This window comes from Molossus molossus, unplaced genomic scaffold (assembly GCF_014108415.1).
Source record: "Molossus molossus isolate mMolMol1 unplaced genomic scaffold, mMolMol1.p scaffold_m16_p_7, whole genome shotgun sequence".
Classification (NCBI taxonomy): Eukaryota; Metazoa; Chordata; class Mammalia; order Chiroptera; family Molossidae; genus Molossus; species Molossus molossus.
In genome coordinates, this window is record NW_023425401.1 from 93,618,100 (window position 1) to 93,639,002 (window position 20,903).

At 49.8% G+C, this 20,903-nt stretch overlaps 1 protein-coding gene across 1 annotated transcript in view; it reads right to left on the reverse strand.

Moving 5' to 3' along the window:
• Positions 1-992: 992 nt before the first annotated feature.
• The window catches only part of COPG2 (COPI coat complex subunit gamma 2), a 129,718-nt gene continuing 109,807 nt past the window's right edge, over positions 993-20,903 (reverse strand). The window contains exons 21-24 of the mRNA XM_036247641.1: positions 2,937-3,034; positions 2,111-2,249; positions 1,742-1,840; positions 993-1,266 (exon numbers count right to left, since the gene is read on the reverse strand). Coding sequence (XP_036103534.1) covers positions 1,136-1,266; positions 1,742-1,840; positions 2,111-2,249; positions 2,937-3,034 — 467 coding nt within the window. The 3' untranslated portion in view covers positions 993-1,135. The remainder of the gene's footprint in view (positions 1,267-1,741; positions 1,841-2,110; positions 2,250-2,936; positions 3,035-20,903) is intronic.

Genomic DNA, 20,903 nt, shown 5'->3' on the forward strand with positions numbered 1-20,903 from the left:
GAGAGGATGCCTGCTTACCTCTCCTTGAATGACTTCAAGGGCACATGCTTTGTCAAGTTTTCTAAGCAGCACAGCTTCAAGGGAGAGTGAGTCTCCCCTGTCATAACTTTGGCTTAGTTTCATCGGCTGCATCTAATTATAGACATTTTGTTAAAATAGATTTTGCTTTAAATAGTGCAGTATTCTAAGTGTACTTTAAGGCTATGATTTACTTACACGTATTATATATGTTTTAGAAGGCTACTAAACCAGCAGACACTCTGGCAGAGTAGTGAACCTTATTAGACAGATCTGACTTCTGAATAAATTGAATTAAAGCCACGCTATTTACAAAATTTCCTAAAAGTCATAGGACGTTCAAGACCACTAGCATCTGTGCCCGAGAGTTGCTGTTAGCCGCTGGAGAGCCAGTGCTCCGGAGCACGGCCCTGAGCTCGAGGGGAGGGCAGGGAGCGGAGTGCAGGCCAGGCCACCACGCCGCGTGCGCGCTGATCCCGTTCATGCCTGGTTGGCGCAGAGAGGCTGCCTCACGTGGCTCCGCAGTTCCTGTCCTTCACAGACAGGACAGCTCCAGAAACTTAAGAGCAAATTCTGACAGACCTGTGAGCAATTGGTGCTGAATACTTTTTTTTAAAGCCACAGTTTCATTGTTTTAGTCTAATAGGACTAGGTGATTATTTTTAATTCTTTTTAAAAAAATTAGCAACTTCAAGTATAACAACGGAAAGTGGAATAAGTGTTTATTTTCTATTAATAAAAATGAATTTTGACAAAAGTGGACTCTGCCTTCCCCTCCCCACCACCCCTCCGGGACGAAAGCTTTCCAACGTTGCCAGGGGCTTTCAGACACGTTAAATTAAAGAACATAATGAGATGAAGCAGCTGGGGTACAGGACAGTATTTGCTTTTCAAGTTCACCCAAAGCTGTACGATCACACCAAAGTTGACCAGTGTAATAAAAAAAAAAGACATGCACAAGGACAGACATTTGCTTGATCTGCTGGCTCAGGGCCAAACATTTAATTTGCTTCTCCAGAATCATTCATCTTTAAAAGCATGATTCTGGGAAATTCATGCCACTAGCCTAAGCCCACTGACAGAAAAGTACACCAACTTCATCTTGCCCGGCAAAAACTTATCCAACAGAAGCCAAGATAACATCCACAGGTGTTTCCTCTTTGCTTCTGACAGTCACCTGCATGGTCACTCCATCTGCTAAGGCCAGTCTGGACCTCACCAATAAATCACAGCCACCTCTGTACACACCTGAGGAAAAAGTGAGGAAAACCATCCTAAGGACTCAAAGCAAGCTCTAACTAGTGACATTTACCATGCTCTGCCTGCATTTCCTTTCTGTTATTTTAGTTTAGCTTTTCTAGACACTTGTGTTTATGGTGGGAATTGAATCCTACATACAAATTCAAAATAATCTTTTATATTCCTGTGATACCAGGGACATAGAAGGTATTCAAGAATATTGGTTTGGGATACTCAAATTGGGGCAGTAGTGGCACTGGTATCCATGGGAGAAATTTAAGGAAGTGTTTCAGGCCAAATGTATATCTTAAAAGAACACCATAAGGACAGCATGCAAATTAAACAGCTAAAACAAAGTATTCATTTTGACAGGGCTTTGAACTGTGCATACAGTGGGGCAGGAGCAGGGCACGGGTGCCCATGCACTGCCCTTCCTATTACATTTTGCAACAAAATAAAGGGGAAATCCGAGGAAGGTTCTTACCTGCCAGATACAGGGAATGGGAATTCTTGTTCTCAGGAACTTTGTCTGACCTCTCACATGGCTGCATGCCCAGAAATGTGATGATGTTGCTGACAGCTTCTGTGTTGACAAGATCGATGCAACAGTATCAGAAAAGGTCAGCAGGGGTCTGCTCTGCACCAGTGCGTACTGGGAGCTGGGCTCGAGGGGTGTGTGCATGGAGGCCACTGGACTAGAACTGGTGACTCAATTAGGTGATGACAGGGTCCTGGCCTTCTGACTGAATTAGTTTATACAGTATTTAAACAAAGTGTTCTTCTGGAATGATAAGTGTTCCTGTTAGGTTTACACCGCAGTCAGGCAACACATTGATAGCAAAACTGTTCTCACCTTGAAGAGTTTTGGTAGAGCTGAGGGCAAAGGTCTCCTCTTTCTCAAAAGTATCTCCCACCTCTTCCCAGGCAGCAGCGAAGTTAGGCTTCAGGACCTTCTGAATGTGGTCGGACACAGTCACCTCGAGATCTTCCAGCTAGTGGGCACAAGCAGGCGTCAGTGAATGACAGTCCTTCTCAGTGCAGGTGGAAAGGGCTAGTTAACATGGTTCTATCATTCTGTGTTCTAGACTTTGCAGCAACCTAGGGAAAACTATTCCAAACTAGAGTAAGTCCTGTAGTCTGGATAAATCCAACAATGTAAGCCTTAGCAAAGGAAAGCAAGGAAACATTCAGATCAACATCTTCGACCCTGGGGTACAAAGCAGTCGTGTTGCCACACCTAACCACCAAGTTCAGGCCATCCAGGGCCTTCTGAACTTGCCATTCACTAACGGTTGATACTCTTAAACTTTCCCCTGCATTCTAGGCAGGCTTTTTAGTCCATGATGTAGCTACATTATAAGCAAAGTAGAAGCTGCCCAACAAAACAACAACCCCAGTATTTCAAATAAAGCCCACTGCTCTCAATGAAAACCATGTACTTATTTTCATCTTGTAATCATCCCTATTATAAAGACATAAAAAAGGGTGAGTTGCTTTAGGAAGTGGTAAGTCTGTTCTCTTAGGCGTGACACACTCCCATTACAGAGGAGAATTAGCCCAGGCCCTCAGCTGTCATCTGAGATGAATACCCCTGTCAGGTGTTCCTAGAAAACTGTTCTCTTCAGGCAGAAGTCAGTGGTGCAAGGGTGTCAAAGTGTCTCTGTGCAGGGGACACTCACCACGTACTCATCGTCATACCCCTCCTCAGCTGGAACCCCAGTGTCAGGGTCACAGTCCCGGACAGTAAACTTCATGGTGCAGCTAAAGGTGCCTGCAACTGGAGGAGAAAGCAGGGAGCCCGCGTCAGTGGGCAGCACGCGCACAGTGCCCGTCAGTCACGTAGGCAGCACCATCTGCACTGGCACTGGTTCTGTATCATCAAATGACACAGGTCACTCTGTTCTCCAGGGTAGTAGTTCTCAAAAGCAGCCTGTAAGCTGGTCAGAAGGCAGTCTCACAAAGTATAGTTTTAAAATCCACTCCCCACTGTGGGTTAGAACAGTACAGAAAGACGGCATGGCAGAGCTGTTTTGTATTGGTGTACAGAAAGCAGCAGGGGAGATAACTTTGGGGGGCTGTTTGCCATACCTGTCAAAGGGGATTACGTGTGGGAAAATGTAAGAACCAGTACTTGAGGAGCTAACAGAGCAAAAAATATGGATGGTAAAAAGCACACAGATCATTAAATTAACAAAAAGCACAACAGAATGTAAATATCGAAGGATAATACTGTTTCTAGATGGTGGGTCCACAGATCACCAGAATGAATTTGCTTCATGTCGACTTTCAACCTGCAGTGAGTAGGTCAGTCAGGAGGTGCTAGTACTGGTCAAGTCAGTGTCTTAAATGGAAAAGCAAGGGAGCAATTACTTGTTTTGAGTTGACTGGTGGAGGGAATAAAAAGTGGAGGTGGGGCACATTTTTGGAAAGTGAACTTCATGAAGAGTAGATTTTCTGAACTGTCTGAAGGAGGGCATTTATTAATTATGAGTGAAGAACAGGGTCTACTCCATAGTCTGAAAAAGGTTTATAGGTGCACAAATATTAGAAATTGGGAAGTTCAAGAATTATTTGGGCATGGGCAAGGCCAGGAAAGAACAGACTCAGATATAAAGATCATACATGACCATATAGGTAGTGAGACTTTTCATTTGCTCAGTCTTAGCTTTAAACTCCCCCCCTCTAAACATGTAGTAAATATCAGTACATAATGACATTACATGTAAAGGTATAAACTAATGTGCTAGACCCTTAGATAAAAGGATGACCGAGACATGACCTCTTTTTCCAATAGCTGATTGTCTAGGAGTGAAATAAAGAGTATGTGTGAGAGATCCACCTATTACCTAAGACATCCCAACTCAATGCCATAGGTTCTGTAACGTAACTCACTAGTGAGCTGCGTAGGAGTGCAGGATTAACAGCCGGGGAAAATCATAAAACATCTGAAAGGATATGAGTTTAATTGGATCTCAGCAGATGTGAAAGAGCTTTGGTGAGCAGAGGAAGGTACACGAGCTAAAGGAAAGGCCATGGTAGTTGGAAACAGTAAGAAATATGCTAATGAATAGGTGCTGAGAAGAGAATCTGTTTAGGAACAAATCTGAAATACCCTGTATTTCAAGTGAAGGAGACGAGATGGTTTCCAGTAGGCTCTGGTGAGCGGAGGCGTCAAGAGATTGAGCTGTCAGAGATAAGTGAGGTCACGGGTGGGAATCCCATGAAGGAGAGGTCTGAACACAGAACAGAGAGATTTAGGAGAGTGTGTTGAAAACATGATGGTAGTGGGTTGACCCCTATAGGAAGAGACTACAGAATCTATTTTAATACAATGAGGGATTTATGGAAGATGGATCACGGTTAAATTAAGCTGGGTTTTCAGAGGAAGAGGGAAGGAAGAGGGAGAGGGAAGGAAAGAAAAAGGTGGAAATGAACACAGACCTGGAATGGGTCAGTTGAGGTATTTAAAACAATGGAAGAAGAGAGATGGGATTATGGTGAGGACAAAGGTCATGATCAAATAAGAAGGGAGAGGCAGGATAGACGTTAGTAATACAAGATGATATGAACCCCATTTGGTTCCATTAAGCAGGGAGGATACAGGCAGAGGAGGAAGAGGAACGAGGAGGCCAGCAGCCACAATGCTGGACCACAGCCTGGGCAAACTGGTTGGATTTTATGTACAAGTAAAGACAGAAGATGCTCATGTATAAGTAAGTGATACAGAGAAACCGAATAAGGAAGCCAATAGGAATGCTATTAGTAGAGATTATGTTTCTGAAACTTTAGTGGCAAATTTTTAATGAAATGGTTTTGTTGGTACAGTGAGAGGTCACAGGGAAGCTGAGGTGAACTCCAGCAAAAACCACTGGTAGCAATCTATCAGTATTGCTAGAAAGGATGACTGACGCTGGGTGATGAGGAGAAGGGGTGAGAGGGGACCTTTTCATGGCAAGAGCAGTGTAGGATCCCTTGCCATAATACAAAGACGAGAGCGTCAAGAACAAGGCCAGGCAAATGATGGAAGGGAATACGAGAAGAATGCCCTGAGGATCTACATTAAAATTGTCCTCAGGGATGGGGCTTGTCTTAGAGGACTGAGGCCGTGTATAAAAAGACCACAGGACAGGAGAAGATGCTGGAAGCTGAGTAAGGAGAGAGGCTGGGTGCAGAACATGCAGCATGGAGAAAGGCAGGGGGGAGCTGCCAGGTTCCAACCACTGGGGGGGAGACTATGACTAAACAAGAAGAGGTTTCAGAAAGCTTTGTTGGAAAAACCAGAAAGGGGGAGAAGGGGTGGATGTGCACCAGGCTAGTGGCAGCAGCCCATGCAGATCTGGACTGAACCAGGAAGGGATCGCGTGCCGCCTCGTGCGCAGGATCCAGGAAGATGAAAGCGAGCTGAGCGGTGAGTGCCAAGAGTGAGCAGGCTTCCTCCCTGAAGGAGAGCTGGACCCACGGGAGCGCTGCTCACGTGGCAGGAGGGGTGCTGAAGATGAGGTGTGAGTAGGGAAGGGCACTAGAGGGCCAGAATGAGGGACACTGGAAAATGGCAGTGTTGTCATTTGAAGCAACACGTGTGACCAACAGACAAAAGGCTCGTCTAAATGGGAAGGCTCTGAGCTATGGCGTGTGGCAGGAATCCTGTGCAGGACGGATTCACTGAGAGCAGATGTCCGTAGAAGGGTGTGGAGGACCATGAGAGACGACTAAATCCATGAGAAATGACACACAGATGGCAGCTGAAAAAACAAGTGACCGTGTAGGTAACAGGTGTTTCTGTAGGGTCAACCAAGGAAGAGTGGAGGGGCCGGAAGAAGAGAGGGTTTCTGTGGAGACGGCAGGTACTGACAGGAAGGATACGGGACCACACTATACCAAACGAGAGACTGGGAACTGTGTCGAGTGAGCACTACGTGAAAGTGCGGAGAGTAGGTGGGCTGGCGTGGGCAGAGAAGATGAGGAATCGTTTCCCAGAAGGGGCAATCCTGTAAGACCTTAAAACGAGTCTAGTCACATGTTGGTTCTTCATGCCAGACTTTTAAAGCAGTATATATACAATGGGAGAAAACCCGAGGCCTGAAAAGTAATGGGAAGTCTTGATTAGGAGGGTTAGAAGGAGCTGGATTAACATGAACCCTGATATGAGGCAAGGCAGTAACCTTAGGGACTCCAGGACAAGTGCTCGTGGTCTGTCAGTGGCATGGAGACCAGTGGGAGAGGAGTGGCTGGGGTCACGATGGGACCAACTGCAGAGTGAACTCACCTGTTACCCCATGTTCAGGTGATAGGTGAAGTTACACTGTATGTGATGAAGATGTGGGAGGGCACACCACCAAAGGAAGATACGAATGATTATCATGCAAATGCCACATTAAGTTACTCTTAGAATTTATTCTGTCCTGTGAAGATTTCCGGAAGACAGCCAGTCCCGGGCAGATGAGTGGCTGGGGAGTGCTGGCAGGAGGGGAGTCCACTGGAATGCGCTGTGCGTGGTCGCTGAAAGAACGGAGGCGCAAGATCAAGCAGCACATTTCTTTAGGGCCAGAGAGGTGACCAGGAAGGGAATGGGAGAGCAACCTGACAGCTGCCCCGATTAAAAGGTCACTTAAAGAATGGCAGGCACTGGCCACAGGGAGAAGGCCCCACGCTTAGGCCGGAAGAGGAGGATGGAGGCCAGAGGAGCATTGCCATTGGCTCTGCAGCTCTTACATGGTGAACAAGGCAGGCTAGCAGAGGAGGAGAAAATGCAGGCTTGAGAAAGGAAAGGGGCCATATAAAGTAAGGCGGGGGGGGGGGGGCTTGCAGGAGAGTAACATGGGCGATGGGAAGGGCAGGAGGGGCCAGAACGAAGACCACCTGGGACGTGGAGAGCAGGAGCTTTAGGAGGACGCGTTTACGTCAGTTCAGATTATGGGGAGGAAGGAGGGACGGGGGTGGGGGGTGAATAAGAACTGAGGTTACGAAGGAGCACTGTTCACGAAGCCGAAGGGAGAGAACAGAGGCTGCAGGGGGTGGCCCATAATCCAGTCCACCAGTCCCCCGGTCAGAACAGGGAGTGCTAGGCGTGCGGTGTCTGTGTGTCCTGAAGAGACTCCTTAGTCTGGGAGTGGTGTGTACACACGGTCTCTGAATGAAGGAGGGGTGCTGAGTGTATGGTAGTTTTTATAAAGCAAGATAAAGAAAGAGGAGTAAAATGCTGCCAGTTGAGAAGGCATCATTTACTACCGACACAGAAAATGTCACTGATACTAACTGGAGGGACCGGCATCATACTTGTGCCAGAGATCATGATGGAAAAGGCAGATGACAGGTTAGAAGCTACCTAAGGGAAAGGTTTGTCTAATGAGTAGAAGAATGATTTTGAATGAGGGAGAAAGAGAGGACCAGGAGGGGAGGAAACCTCAAAAAGAGTAAGTATGCATCGCTATGAAAGGTTAAGATATATGGGCAAAATCTCCAGAGAAAACTGGAAAGAACAATGACCCATAAGAGGGACATTAAAGATGTACACAGAAATTCAAGTAACATTAGGGTTTGTGGATAACGAGAAAGCAACTCAGGAAACTAAGAAAAAATAGCGATGAAGAAGAGAGCAAAAGACGGAGGTTGGAAACTAAGGGAAGGGTGTGTGTGAGTGAGGCCGGGTGCAGGACACGCAGTGCAGGACAACTGTGCAAGGGCACAGGGGCTCCAGGGCGCACCAGGGAAAGGGAGTCGGAAAGCTGTCAGTTATTATTCACAAGCAGCGAGAGTGAGGTCAAAATGTAGCAAAGTGAGAACTGGAGTAGGAGGTTTTGCTGTTCGGGGTGCCTTGCTGGGAAAATAGTGGAAGCAACGGGTGACAGGTCGGAGCAGGCTAAGTGTGGGGGGGGGGGGTGGCAGGATCCTCTGGAGGCTTATGGAACTGAGGACACTAACGCGGTGCAGAGAGCGGGTGAGCAGTGAGTGCCCCGCAGAAGGGGAGAATCTATCCCAAGGAGAAACAGACCTGTAACAGTGACACGTATGCAGTGGTTACTGAAAGGAGGGACACAGAAGATAAGGCAGCAGATTTCTCCAGAGGAAATGGAAAAACAAGGAGGAAAGGGATGGAAGGCAAGGTGAACATTCCGACAGATGTGAAGGGACGATTCTAAGAAAGGCAGATACTGACTGGTGGGTTATGGCCTGACACTTAGACCAAAGTTATGAGGAGGAGAGTTTGTTAGCTGAGTAAAGGCCCACTGTATGAATTACAGAAGACTGAAGAGCAAATGGATCGGCAACAATGCGGCTCAGGGGTATAATAAGACCCAGAGTGGTGACCTGGAAATGGTCAATTTGGATGGGAGGCCCAGTGGCAAGGAGTGGTGTGTCCGGCAGAGTTTCAATGACCTAGAAAGAAACGGGAATTAGAGGGCTGACTGGCTATTAAGGCCATGGGTAAAATATTTAAATTAAAACTTGCTTAACAGGAAAGTTTAGGGGAGTTTTACTAAGATGAGTTCTAAAAAGATATTACTAGAACCTTGAAGTACACGGGGAGCAAGTGGTTTGTCCGCAGAGAGGATGGTCTCCTTCTGGAGGAGCGGCTCGGGCTCAGGAGAGAATGACCCCAGCCGGACAGTCCTGGGACCGCTGCGGTGACAGTGACTAGCTGAGACGGATAGTTCGGGGGTGAAAGGAAAGAGGAGGAACAGGCGCACTGCAGGACTCAGCAGGCTCTCCGCTGAGTGGCAAAGGCAACTAAGATGCGGGTCGGAGCAGCTGAAACGGAGAGATCTGTCTCGGGGCGACTGGTCGACACGTTCGGTGTTGACCGCAACGAGCGGTGCGTGTCATGAAGGGGAAGTCAGGCCTCCTGTGCCTGGGCTCAGAAAGACGAGCTCTGGAGTCTTGAAGAGGAAAAAAGTTTCAAAGAATTTACATACATATTATTTAGGAATATATATTTATTGAAATTATAAAAAATATGTACAAGGATAAGTATCTAATTATGTAGTGATTTCTTTCAGAAGGGAGAGAGGTAAATGTCCGAATTGTGCAGAAGAAATTTCAATTCTATGTGCAATATTTTATTTCTTTAAAAAAATCCTCAGTCGAATACAGCATCAAGTTAACGTAAAGAAGTAGGGTAGTGACTGAATTTTGCAGGATGAAAAATTTTAGTTAAAGGGCTTGGTTGAAAGAATAGTTAAAGGTGGAAGAGCAATATAAATCTTTTTTTTTTTTTAATTCTTACCCAAAGGTATTTTTTTATTGATTTTTTTTTTTTTTTTTAGAGAGAGATGAAGGGAGAGGGGGAGAGAGAGACAGAGGGACATCGATGTAAGAGAGAAACATCCATCAGTTGCTTCCCGTACACACCCCAACTGGGGATTGAACCCACAACCCAGGTATGTGCCCTGACTGGAATTGAACCTGCAACCTTTGGTGTACAGGGACGCTCCAACCAACTGAGCCACCTGGCTAGGGCAAGGATGAATCCGGATGAAAAGCCATTGGCAGCAACCTGAAAGGCATTGGTTTAATCAACTAGAGATGTGGGTGGGCAGTTTGGTGAGAGGATGAGCCATACTGTGTACGAAGTGGGGGGATCATTAAGGAGTGTACCTCTAGAGTGCAATTCAAGAGAAAAATAATGTATATCTCTCACTATGATTAGAGAGGGAAACTGAAAATATTATAGATGTCAATATATGACAGCAAATAATCAAAGGAAATCGGGAAGAACTTACTGAAAAATGATGTTAAGTTTGTTCAGCAATTAAGATATCATGTGAGAGAAACTACTGAGATATGCATTTTAAAAAGAAAAAAAAAGGTAGGGAAACATGAAGGCTGAAATCTAAGTAAGGAGAAGGGAGTGTGTGGCAGAGTGGACAGTTTTGCAAAATGTTAAACAAGGAAGGGCACCACGGAGAGCTGGCATACAACTCTCCCCAAACGTCCTAGCCAGACATCAGACAGCTGAGGAAAGAGGTGACAATGTGGCTGAATAAAGACTGGAGTATGCGGTGTTGCTGCCCAGAAAGCTTTGTGGGAAAATGTGGAATATTCAGTGTAGTCAATAGAATGAGAGGTTAGAGAGAGAATAAATGTGATGGAGTTTAAATGGGCCAAAGCAGGAGTCCTAGGAAAGTCCAGACTGAATGGAGGGTGGAAACAGATTCAGAGTATAGGAAATAAGGAAGATGGCAGAAGACTGAACTGAGTGAACAGCAAAAGCGTACTTAACCCAGAGAAATGGTCAGACTCACTGGAAAGACACAGCTGAGAGGAGGAGGAGTGCTGGAGGGGATGTGAGGAGTTTGCAGCAGAAGGGGAGAGGGAACAGAAGAGCAACGGTCAAGTTGCTTGCAGATGGAAAGACATTATTTGAATAGTCAAAATGATGGGAGAAATGGCTGTGACTTCATACTAAGGCCAAAGGTCATGACAGAATGAAAAGAAAACAGCGAGGATGGCAAGTAGTAAAGGGGCACTGCATGAATCGGGGCAGTGTGAGCAGAAGGCGTGGCAACAAGACAGATCAGGCATGAGTGGAAGAAACACAGAGCTGGCAGATCTCAGGTGTGTAGAGGGGAGAGGATCCAGGGCCTGAATAGAATAGGGGGGCTGTCTCTTTATGACTGAAGTGATCACTTGCTTAAGAAAGGTTAGGAGGTGGATTAAGATAAACTCGGTAAGAAGCCATTGGTGGAAACTAAACACATCACCATTGACCTTTTAGAAAGTGTGGAATGGTTACTTTTAATGCAGAACAAATGAATGCTATTGATGAGGAGTGGTTGGGAATCAGTACGAGGTAAACCTCAAGGGAACAGTCCTGTATTCATTGATATAAAGAGTCAGCGAGTAAAAGATATTAGAATGTTTGAGATCTGGCAGAGCAAATATTCAGAAGGACTAACGGGACACCAGCATGTAAGGGTGAGGTTAAATATGCTGAGAATTTAAGGAATGTTAGAACTGGCTGAAAGTGAGAGAAGCATCTGAAAAGATTTGTTTTTTTTAAAAATGGGGTGGGGGTGGGGGAGAAGATGCTGGCTGGAGAGGGGATGTATGAATTAGGCCAGGTTTGCAATCTGCAAGGTGCCAAATAGCAAATAGTATTGAGACCAGAATGAGAAATGCAGGTATCACCAGCTTGACTCACATTAACACAATGCTTGTTAACATGAAAAGTGTATATCCCTATACCACCATGTGCTTGGGAAACTCAGTACAGGGAATTAGCATTGTTGTGCTAGCAAAAGCTTTAAGTTTGTACACAAGACTGTTTGGGATGGTCTGTCTGCTGTGGACACAGCTCTCCTACAGACAGGCTTACTTCCTGTGCTCAGATTTTTAAATGTGTTGTGCATTCTATCATTCCCTACAATACGCGTGGAGCAACTCAAGCAACTCGCCAATCGGTAAGTAAATATTTCCAAAAAGTTTCTTATTTCTATATTCCATTTAAAAATGTATATGCATTTATTTATCTTGAAAAGCCTACCATTATTTCTTGCACTAGTAAAGGAGAGGGCAATTACAGTCTTATAGCATGGGGTCCTTTGTGATGCATATAAACATGTACACTAGTGACTGAATTATTTGTTAAATAGTTATGTAGTTGTCCTTTAAAACGGTTTATATGGTAAGAAATACTTCAAAGGTTTTATAATAGTATTTTTGTGATGGTTGAAAAATAGGTTGGATTTTTTAAAAGGGAGATGGTTGAGGGCTTTTCAAATTCAAGATATTGCAATCTAAGTGTTTACTAACAAAAACTATTATGGACGATGGAAACTGCACGTACTTACAAAGCAGCTGAGTCAGTGAGAGACCTGTGTGGTGAGGCAGTTCTCGAAAGGAAGAAGGGGCGGGTGGAGGGATAACTAAAGGGAGACTCACCAGGGACAGTGTCCAGACAAGCGCGTTTGCGCAGGAGAACTGACCGAAGGGGCGCGAGGCAGGCTCAGTGCAGTGCGTGTGAAGCGGCTGCGGGGTCTTGCGGAGGAGTGAGCACTAGACAGGCAGCTGAGCGCAGTCTACAGGCAAGCAGCAGTGCAGAAACGGAGTGAGTGAGGGGTGTAGAGCAAAGAGAGGGCCCAAATAGGAAGGTATCAGTTAGCTTCTGAGAATGACACCGACTCACTGTTTGGACGGTCAATAAAAGAGAGAAGAGGGGGAAAAAACTCCAAAATTGGTGGAAAAGCAAAATTTGCCTTTAGATGGGAAAGGTCACGTGAGGAATGACATTGAAAAACAAGGTTTGGCACTATAATTGTACCTAATGGAACAAGGAGGAATGCAGATGACAGGAGCTGTATGGAATAGGTATTTGTTTCAGAGTAAGTGGAGTAACTATAGGGTCAAACAGCTACACAAGAAGGAGACCTAGAAGTATGAGGGCAATAGAAGTAGTGCATAAACCAAGGACATGGCCATGGACCGAGGACAGGCCGAAGGTAAGGAAGAAACTGAGGGCAGGATGGAAACAAGTCAGAAGGCAATGGTATGCACTGGGGTAGAGAACAGGCCAAGTGGAAAAGATAGACTGACCTGTACGTTTAACCCAATTCCAAACAAAGGAGGTGAAAGTTTAAGAAATAGATCAAGAAGAGTTGAGTCGACATGAGGGAAAGGGAACCATGGACGGGAACTGACAAGTGCACATCCATAACTAGAAAGGACTTCTCATTTTTTCGGGAGGATGGTACCGAACCAGTCATGGAGTGGGGGGGCGTGATGAAGCAGGGGAGAGAAGAGAGATACAGAATGGATATGTGGAATTAGAGTTACACATAGGACTAAAGGAGTCCCTGAGAAAACAAACCAAAATCGAGACGAAATGTCCTCAATAACTGGAAATAAAAGAGGAACAAAGGACACGTACTTTGGGTGGATTGACCTTGTACAGACAAGGGGAAAGAAACATCATGTACAGCAAACCCAGTGCATAACAGGGGTGACAGCAGAGTGGGCAAATGATGGTGCTAGGACAGAGGACCTTGCCAAACTTGTCACAGTATGTAAACCTAATAGATATGACATATTAATGAAAGAAGAGAAAATATTCAGTGGGAAAGAGAAGGAACTCAGGCTATGAATAAGGGGTTAAGAATGTATGTAACTTTTATAGCTTAGTTCAAGGAAGACTTTCAACGAGATCGGGAAGAGGAGGGAATGAGAGCCCGGCAGTGAGCGCAGGGGGGAACGAGGGCCGAGAGGGAGGTCCGAGCACACCCGGAAATACTACAGAAGGAAGGACTGCATGCTTCAATGAGTACATTTCCAAAGTTCTACCAGAGAAAGTAAATGCAAAGCACTTTGAAAACAAGCAAAATTAAACACTGGAATGAATGAGGTGTGGAATACAAAGTTAAGTAAATAATAAAGGTCACATTAAAAAATAATGATTCTCAACAAAGAGGGAGGACAGACCTAAAAAATAAAAAAGTATGACTGTAAAGGAGACTGGGGCTTGGGGAAGAGTAAACCGGGAGGGAGCGGGGGGGGGGGGTTCGAGGAGGACAGTGTCGGGACGGGTGAGAGTGTGGCGAACGCTGGGACCTTTCAGGAACACGTGTCAGTGGCAACCAGTAGAAGCCAGAGGCTCGGGTGAGGGCGGCCCAGCAGTCAGGCGGGGCTTCCACAGCAGTGATTCTCCTCCGGGGGGGAGGGGGTGAGTTTCACCTGGGGAGGGGCATGGTCCCCAAGGGAGGCCTATCACAGCATCTGAAGGGGGAGCAGTTCTCTGCTCAAACAACAAAAAACAAAAAAACAAAACAAAAAAAATTCAAAAATAACACACCAAACGATGTTGCTGACAGGCCGCCTTGGGGGCATGCACCCTCGGGTGAGAATCACTGGGTGGAAGGGGCAGAGTGCAGAGCTGGGCAGAGGTGAAGCCTGAGCAGAGGGTCCTGAGTCGGGTCAGGGGAGGCATCAGTCAAGGAGGCCAGGATGGGGCAGAGGACCTGGGGCAGGCAGACAGGCAGCTAATGGATGCAGCTGAGAAGGCACATGGCAAGTGGGCTGGGATTCACCCTTAACTGATAGGGAGAGAAGTGCCAACATAGTGGTCCCAAAAAGGCCCTGCTTGAGCTACGAGGCTGGGAGAGGTGGGAGTGGCGAAGAAAGTTGGGTCGTGTGGCTATGAGCAGAGTGCACGACGCAGGGCAGACGGAAGGGATGGACAGGACGGGACACAACACTGCCGGACCATCTGGAAGAGATGACGGCTTGTAGGGAGGAGGAGAGAAGAGCTGAACGGCAGTGCTGAGGGTCTGTGCTGGTCGAGACCAAGTCTGTGGTGTTGAGACCGTGCAGCGGTGTCGGCACAGGGTTAGCAGATGTTGGGGCGACAGGGAGGACTGAAGGCAAAAGTCCAGTGGGACAGGAATAAGGTAGGAAAGTTGAAGGAAGAGGCTCCCTGAGAGCTGTGTCAGGAAGTGTGCAACAAAGGGGGCTGCATGGGAACACGGACGGTTCCAGGGAGCGACGTTTGCAGGTCCCAGCAGAAACCACACGGTATGAGCGGGCGCTGGTGACTGGAGTGAGTGGCTTCAGTGAGGACGTCTGAGGCGATGGCTGCTGCACTGGGATGAGTAGCGGGCGGGGATCCAGAGGGGAGCACACAGCAGAGACTACTGAATCCAGCTGGTAAACTCAATCAGTAGCTGAGATTGTCACATGGCTCGGAAGGACAGTCCCCTTGCTATGGATGCAGCAGAGAAGCAAAGCAGGAGAGGTGGTGAACCCAGGCCCAGGTGGTCAAGATCAGGTGAGCAGTCTCAAACTCGGAGTGTGGTGGAGGGGACGTGTTCCTATGGGGCAAAGCAGTGAGGGAGGGCAGGGGACAGCGACTCGCATCTAGGGCAGGAGAAGTTATTGAGAGGTTCAGGGGACCACTGAGCCCAGAGGAATGGCCCAGAGTCCAAAGAGGGAGCAGCCGTGGAGAATCCCGGGTTTGCCCACAGAAGTGGACCGCGCAGGAGGAAGCGAGGAGCCCGAGCAGGAGGAACACAGTGCTGGTGAAGCAGTGGAGGATCTCGGGAGAGGTGGGAGGAGCCAGAGGGTGAGGTGTAGAGACAGTGGCCTGTGGGAAACGTGAGGGCAGCGCTGTCAGGGAATGGCATGGTGAGAGGATGAATGGTGAGAGTGAAGCCCAGAGAAGCAGTGACTGTCTCCAGAGTGGCAGACCTGACAAGGTAGAGGGCTTAGGAGGGATTTCCCATGGCTGATGGATTCAGCACAGTATGCTGGGGATGAAGAAGCCGGCAACATGAACACAAGTGAAGAGGGGAGCAGAGGTCAAGGAAAAGATCATTGAATTCATGGGATGACTGGCAGGGATGGTCAGGGGAGAGGAAGGGAAGAGAAATAGACAGACAGCAGGGTGAAGGGAGAGAAACTCATGAACACGGGAGGGGCTTGGTGTAAGTAGAGGAAAATGGGAAATGGAAAGGCGGCCTGAAGAGCTCCCAATCCGAGGACATCAGCAGGTCTCGGGGCAACAGGGAGGCATGTGACGTATTGAGCCCAGACTGCAGTAGCAGAGCCTGGGCATTTGAAGGCTGGAGGCACTACGGAGCCCACGGGGAAGGGGCCACAATGACGGGTGTGGGGACCAGGAGTGTTGCACAGTAAGACGGACCCTGCACAGAACCATGGCAGGTCACCTCAGGGGCTGGGATGGACTCACGTGGATGGAGTCCAGTGTGTGGGTAACAGATACATGTAGAAATGGGAGGGGAGAGAATGGGAACCAAGGAGAAGGTGACATTTCACAATGACCACCAAATCCACACTGTGCTATTCTAGGGAGGCTGGGAGGGTGGTGGTCTGGGATGTGGTGGAGACTTTGCAGGGGACGTTGGGAAGGAGGAGGCCTCTAAAGCAGTGCAGAGTCACAGTCTAGTCTGAGAAGATGGTGTGGGTAGGAAGGGGCACAGCGGGCAGGGCAAGGGGAAGGTGTCAGGTGCTGGATGGTGGGGCTCTGGTTCCGGAGACTAGGCTGGGTGAACAACCGAAGGGACAAGGCAAAATGGGATGAAGAACGAAAGGAGGGCCTTAAAATCTGCATATGGGTGTTGTGAGGGGAGTGTAGTTAGGACAGAAAGAGAGCAGAAAGGGGATCTGGACAGTGTCCATGGAGAGCGAGAGGTCAAGGGTGAACGGCAGGGGTGCACTCTGGGTCCATGGAAGAGAAATGGAAGCAGTGGAGGTGAGGGAGGAAAGAGGAGGAAGTGGTGGGACGGGCTGCGATGCTCTATGGGCAACGGCTTGATTCAAGAGGACGAGAAAGGAGGATGGGCGAGGCTAGGGAATGGAGAGCGAAAGAGAAGGTGGTGGCTGGACCAGGGGAAGGACCCGAGGAGTGACCGCAGATGGGTTCGGGAAGAACAGATATGATGAGTGACGGCAGAGCGTGAGCAGTGACAGCAGGCGCGGGAGGGAGCGCAGCCCTGCGGAGAGGGGCGACACCAGGGAGATGAATGACAGGCATCGGGGAGCTCTGAGATCCATGAGCCCCAGAGAGTCAGGATGCCTTCCCCGGGCCGATGTGGGAAAGAGAAGAAATGGCTGGAATAGTCGCAGAAAGGAATGTCCAAATGGGCTTTGATGCAGCAACATGGGAGGGTCACCTAGAGACAGAGAAGGTGACAGGAGGCACTCAAGGGAAGATGGAGAATAGAGTGTAGTGGAAGGGAGACAGGCTGGACACCAACAAGGAGCGAGGAGAAGAGGGAGGTGGCAGATCTCAGAGGTGCCAACCAGTAGTTCAGAACTTCGGGGTAGCCAGGGTAAGCAACGGCACAGGAGGGAGGAGCAGAAAAAGGGGGGTGAGCGGGCGGGGCGGGGTATGAACAGTGGCCGAATCTGTCTTGGAGTGTGGTAGCAAGGGCAGAACCTTCCGGCCAGGTTCCTCACTATGGATCCGGTGGGGGTGGGGTGATGGGTGAGGAGAGGATTCGGGTTTGGGTATAGGTCTGGTTGATGGGAGGGCAGGGCTGGGAATGATAGGCTGTGGGGTAGGAACATGAGCCAGACTCCAGCCTCTGAGAAAACAATCTCTTACTGAGCTTTTCATGTTGGAGTGCTGACTGAGGGTGAAGGAGTGTGGGGAGTCCACCCAGGAGGACACAGGAGGGTGGCTGCAGGAGGGGGAAGGGAAAGGTCTGGTTGGCAGGAAACACCCAGGGACATGAGGACCACAAAAAGACAGTGTCATGGATCTGAAGAGGAGGGTGACCCAGGGAAAGTGCTGAGAAGGACCAGAGTTGAACCAAAGATGGTGTCACAGTTTAAGAGTCATAAAGGGTGGGGACAGAAGGGTATCGGGGGTGAGAAGGGCAAGGCTCTAAAGCAGACCTGAGCTGGGGAGAGAGTACACATGGGGGATGCGGCGGTCCCACGAGGACAGTGCCAGGACGGTGTCAGAGGGCCACTGCCGCAGATTTGGGGAGAGGTGTCAGTGGCAACCGGAGGAAGGGTAAGAGGCAGAAGGGGGAATACTAATTCAGGGGTCAGGGGGGCCTTCCACAGCAGTGATTCTCCCCGGGGGGGAGGGGGTGAGTTTCACCTGGGGGGGGGCATGGTCCCCAAGGCAGGCCTATCACAGCATCTGAAGGGGGAGCAGTTCTCTGCTCAAACAACAAAAAACAAAAAAACAAAACAAAAAAATTCAAAAATAACACACCCAAAAGATGTTGCTGACAGGCCGCCTTGGGGGTCATGCACCCTCGGGTGAGAATCACTGGGTGGAAGGGGCAGAGTGGAGAGCTGGGCAGAGGTGAAGCCTGAGCAGAGGGGCCCTGAGTCGGGTCGGGGAGGCATCAGTCGAGGAGGCCAGGATGGGGCAGAGGACCTGGGGCAGGCAGCCAGCTGATGGACGCAGCCGGGAAGGCACCTGGGGTGGGCTGGGATCAGGACCGGAGCACCGGCATGATGTGCGAAGGACACGTGAGGAGTAGGGCTGAGTCGCTTGGGAGCGGTGAGTGCATGGAACTGGGTTGTGTGGAGAGCAGTGGACGGGACGTCCCCGCTCAAGGAAAGGGCCGAAAGGAGAAGAGCATCAGGAGAGACAGGACTGTGAGGTGAGGGAGGAGAAGGAGGGGGACGGCAGTGCCCTGGGACCCAGTGCCTTGCAGTCAGGTGCTGGAGCGAGAGGGAGGGTGGACAGTGGTAGGAGTCAGTGGAAGCTCCCAAGAGCTATGTCTGAAGCATGTGTCACAAAGGGGTCTGAATGGAAACGTGAAAGGTTATGGGGGGCAATGTTTGTGGGTCCCGGGAGGAAACCACAACCGTTGGTCCACAGGTGTGAGCACGGGCTGGTGGGTGGCCCATGTAGACTCAGTACAGCATGTCTGCGGCAATGCCCGGATCGGAGTGAGTAGCAGGTGGGGGACCAAGCAGGGAGCACACAGCAGAGACGGGAGTTGACTGTCCCATGGCTCAGGTAGGACATCCCCTTGGCTCTGTGTGCCGTAGAGCAGCAAAGCAGGAGAGAGCTGAACCCAGGAGGTCAAAGATCGGATGGGCAGTCCCGAACCCTAGGAGGGTGTGCTACCGGGTATATGGTCCAAGGGCCAGAAAGTGAGAGGGACAGGTGATGGTGGCGCTCAGCTAGCGCAGGGGACGCGTGGCGAGAGGATCTTGGAACTACTGTGCGAGAGAGGGATGGCTAAGAGCCGGGGGAGGGGTGGATGTGGAGAGTGCCGATGTTTTTGCTCAGGGACTTGGGCGAGACCCATGTGGATGGAGGACACTGCTGGGGAGCACATGAGCACAGAAATGGTGGGGAGCCAGGAAACAAAGGCAGGGCGGCACCCACAGCGAGCCCGAGTGAGCAGCTCAAAGACTCCACACAGCAGGGAAGAATGTGGGAGCTTCAAAAGCTGTGGGATGGCACAGGTCTAGTCTGAGATGATGTGGGTAGTCAAGGGGCAGAGACGGACGAAAGGGCAGGGACGGCGGGGGTTGGGGCAGGCTGCTGTTTGGGAAGCTGGATCCAGTGGACAACCAAGGGGGCAAGTTAGAATGTGATGGACAAGAGAAGGGTCTTAATGCTGACGTGGACCTTGTGAGGGGATGGTGGCCAAGAGGGAAGAGAGCCAAGGGGGATCCGGTCAGTGTCCACAGAGTGGGGGGTGAAGGCAGGGGTGCCGAGGGGCCGAGGGCGGAGCCATGCAAGCAGGGGAGGGAGGAGAGGAAGAGGCGGCGGTGCGCAGGACCAGGGTCTTGTTGCGAAGGGGAGAGAGGAAGAGCGAGCCAGGGCAGGGCTGGAGAAGAGGAGCTAAAGGGAAGGTGGTGCCTGGGCCCAGTGCATCTCAGCAGATGGTTTCGGGACAGAATGTGGCCCTGAGGGATGGAAGAGTAAGTGGTGAGGGCTAGTCACAGTCAGAGGAGGTGGCACGGCCCTGGAAGGACGACAATATGACTAAGTGACAAGCACTAGGGGTCTGTAGATGCGTGGGCCCCAGGGAAGAGGCAGGGCGCTGTCCGTGGACCCAGGAGGGAAAGGGGAATATGTCTGTGAGGGACAGTGGGGGGAAGGAATGTCCATGGGGCCTTCATGAGTGAAGGGTCACCTCCCAGACACAGACAGAGTGACAGGAGGCACCAGGCGAGGATGGAGAGTGGATGGAGTTGAGGGGAGACTGTCTGGACACCACAGGGGAGCAAGAAGAGGGAGGTGCAGAGCAGGCGCCGGAAGGCCTCCCAGGAGCCAGCCGAAGGAAGCTGGGCTGTGGTATGAGCCCCGTGAACAGCAGTACGGGGGGGAGGAGAAAGGGGTGGCTACAGTGGAGGAGACAAGCAGCTGCTCCTGTGACCCTGACGGTGTGGCAAGGGTAGAACTTTCTGCCAGGCTCTTTAATACGGATCCGCAGGGGTGGGGTGGGGGTGGAGTGGGAGGCGGGTGGGAGCTAGGCAGGAACAGGGCAGGGTTTGGGTGTGGGTTGGTTTTAGCAGGGTTACGTGGGAAGGCAGAGTAGGGGTCAGTGGGGTGGGGCTCTGAGAAAACCATCTTGAACTGAGCTTGGGTACCGGCCCTACGTCAGTGTCGGGGTGATGACGCTGGGCGGAGAAGACAGCAGACCAGTGAGTCCATCCACACAGGACCCGGGGAGCAGCTCCAGGAAAGAGGGAAGGAGAAGGTCTGGTTGTGGGGAAGCACAGAGTAGTATGAGGACCACAGGGGACAAGAAAAACATGATTTGGACCAAAGATATTGTTATAATTCCTGAGAGTCATAAAGGATGGAGGGCAGGAGAAGTTTTAGGGGAGTGGGGGGTATGAAAAAGTAAACCGGGAGGGAGCGGGGGGGGGGGGGTTCGAGGAGGACAGTGTCGGGACGGGTGAGAGTGTGGCGAACGCTGGGACCTTTCAGGACAACGTGTCAGTGGCAACCGTCGAAGCCAGAGGCCTGTTGGGGGGCGGCCGCCGTTCGCGGGCTTCCACAGCAGTGATTCCCCCGGGGGGGGGGGGTGATTTCACCTGGGAGGGGCATGGTCCCCAAGAGGCCTATCAAGGATCTGAAGGGGGAGTTCCTGCTCAAAACAACAAAAACAAAAAAAACAAAAAAATTAAAATAACACACCAAACGATGTGCTGACAGGCCGCCTTGGGGCCGCACCCTGGGTAGAACACTGTGTTGGTGGCGAGTGAGA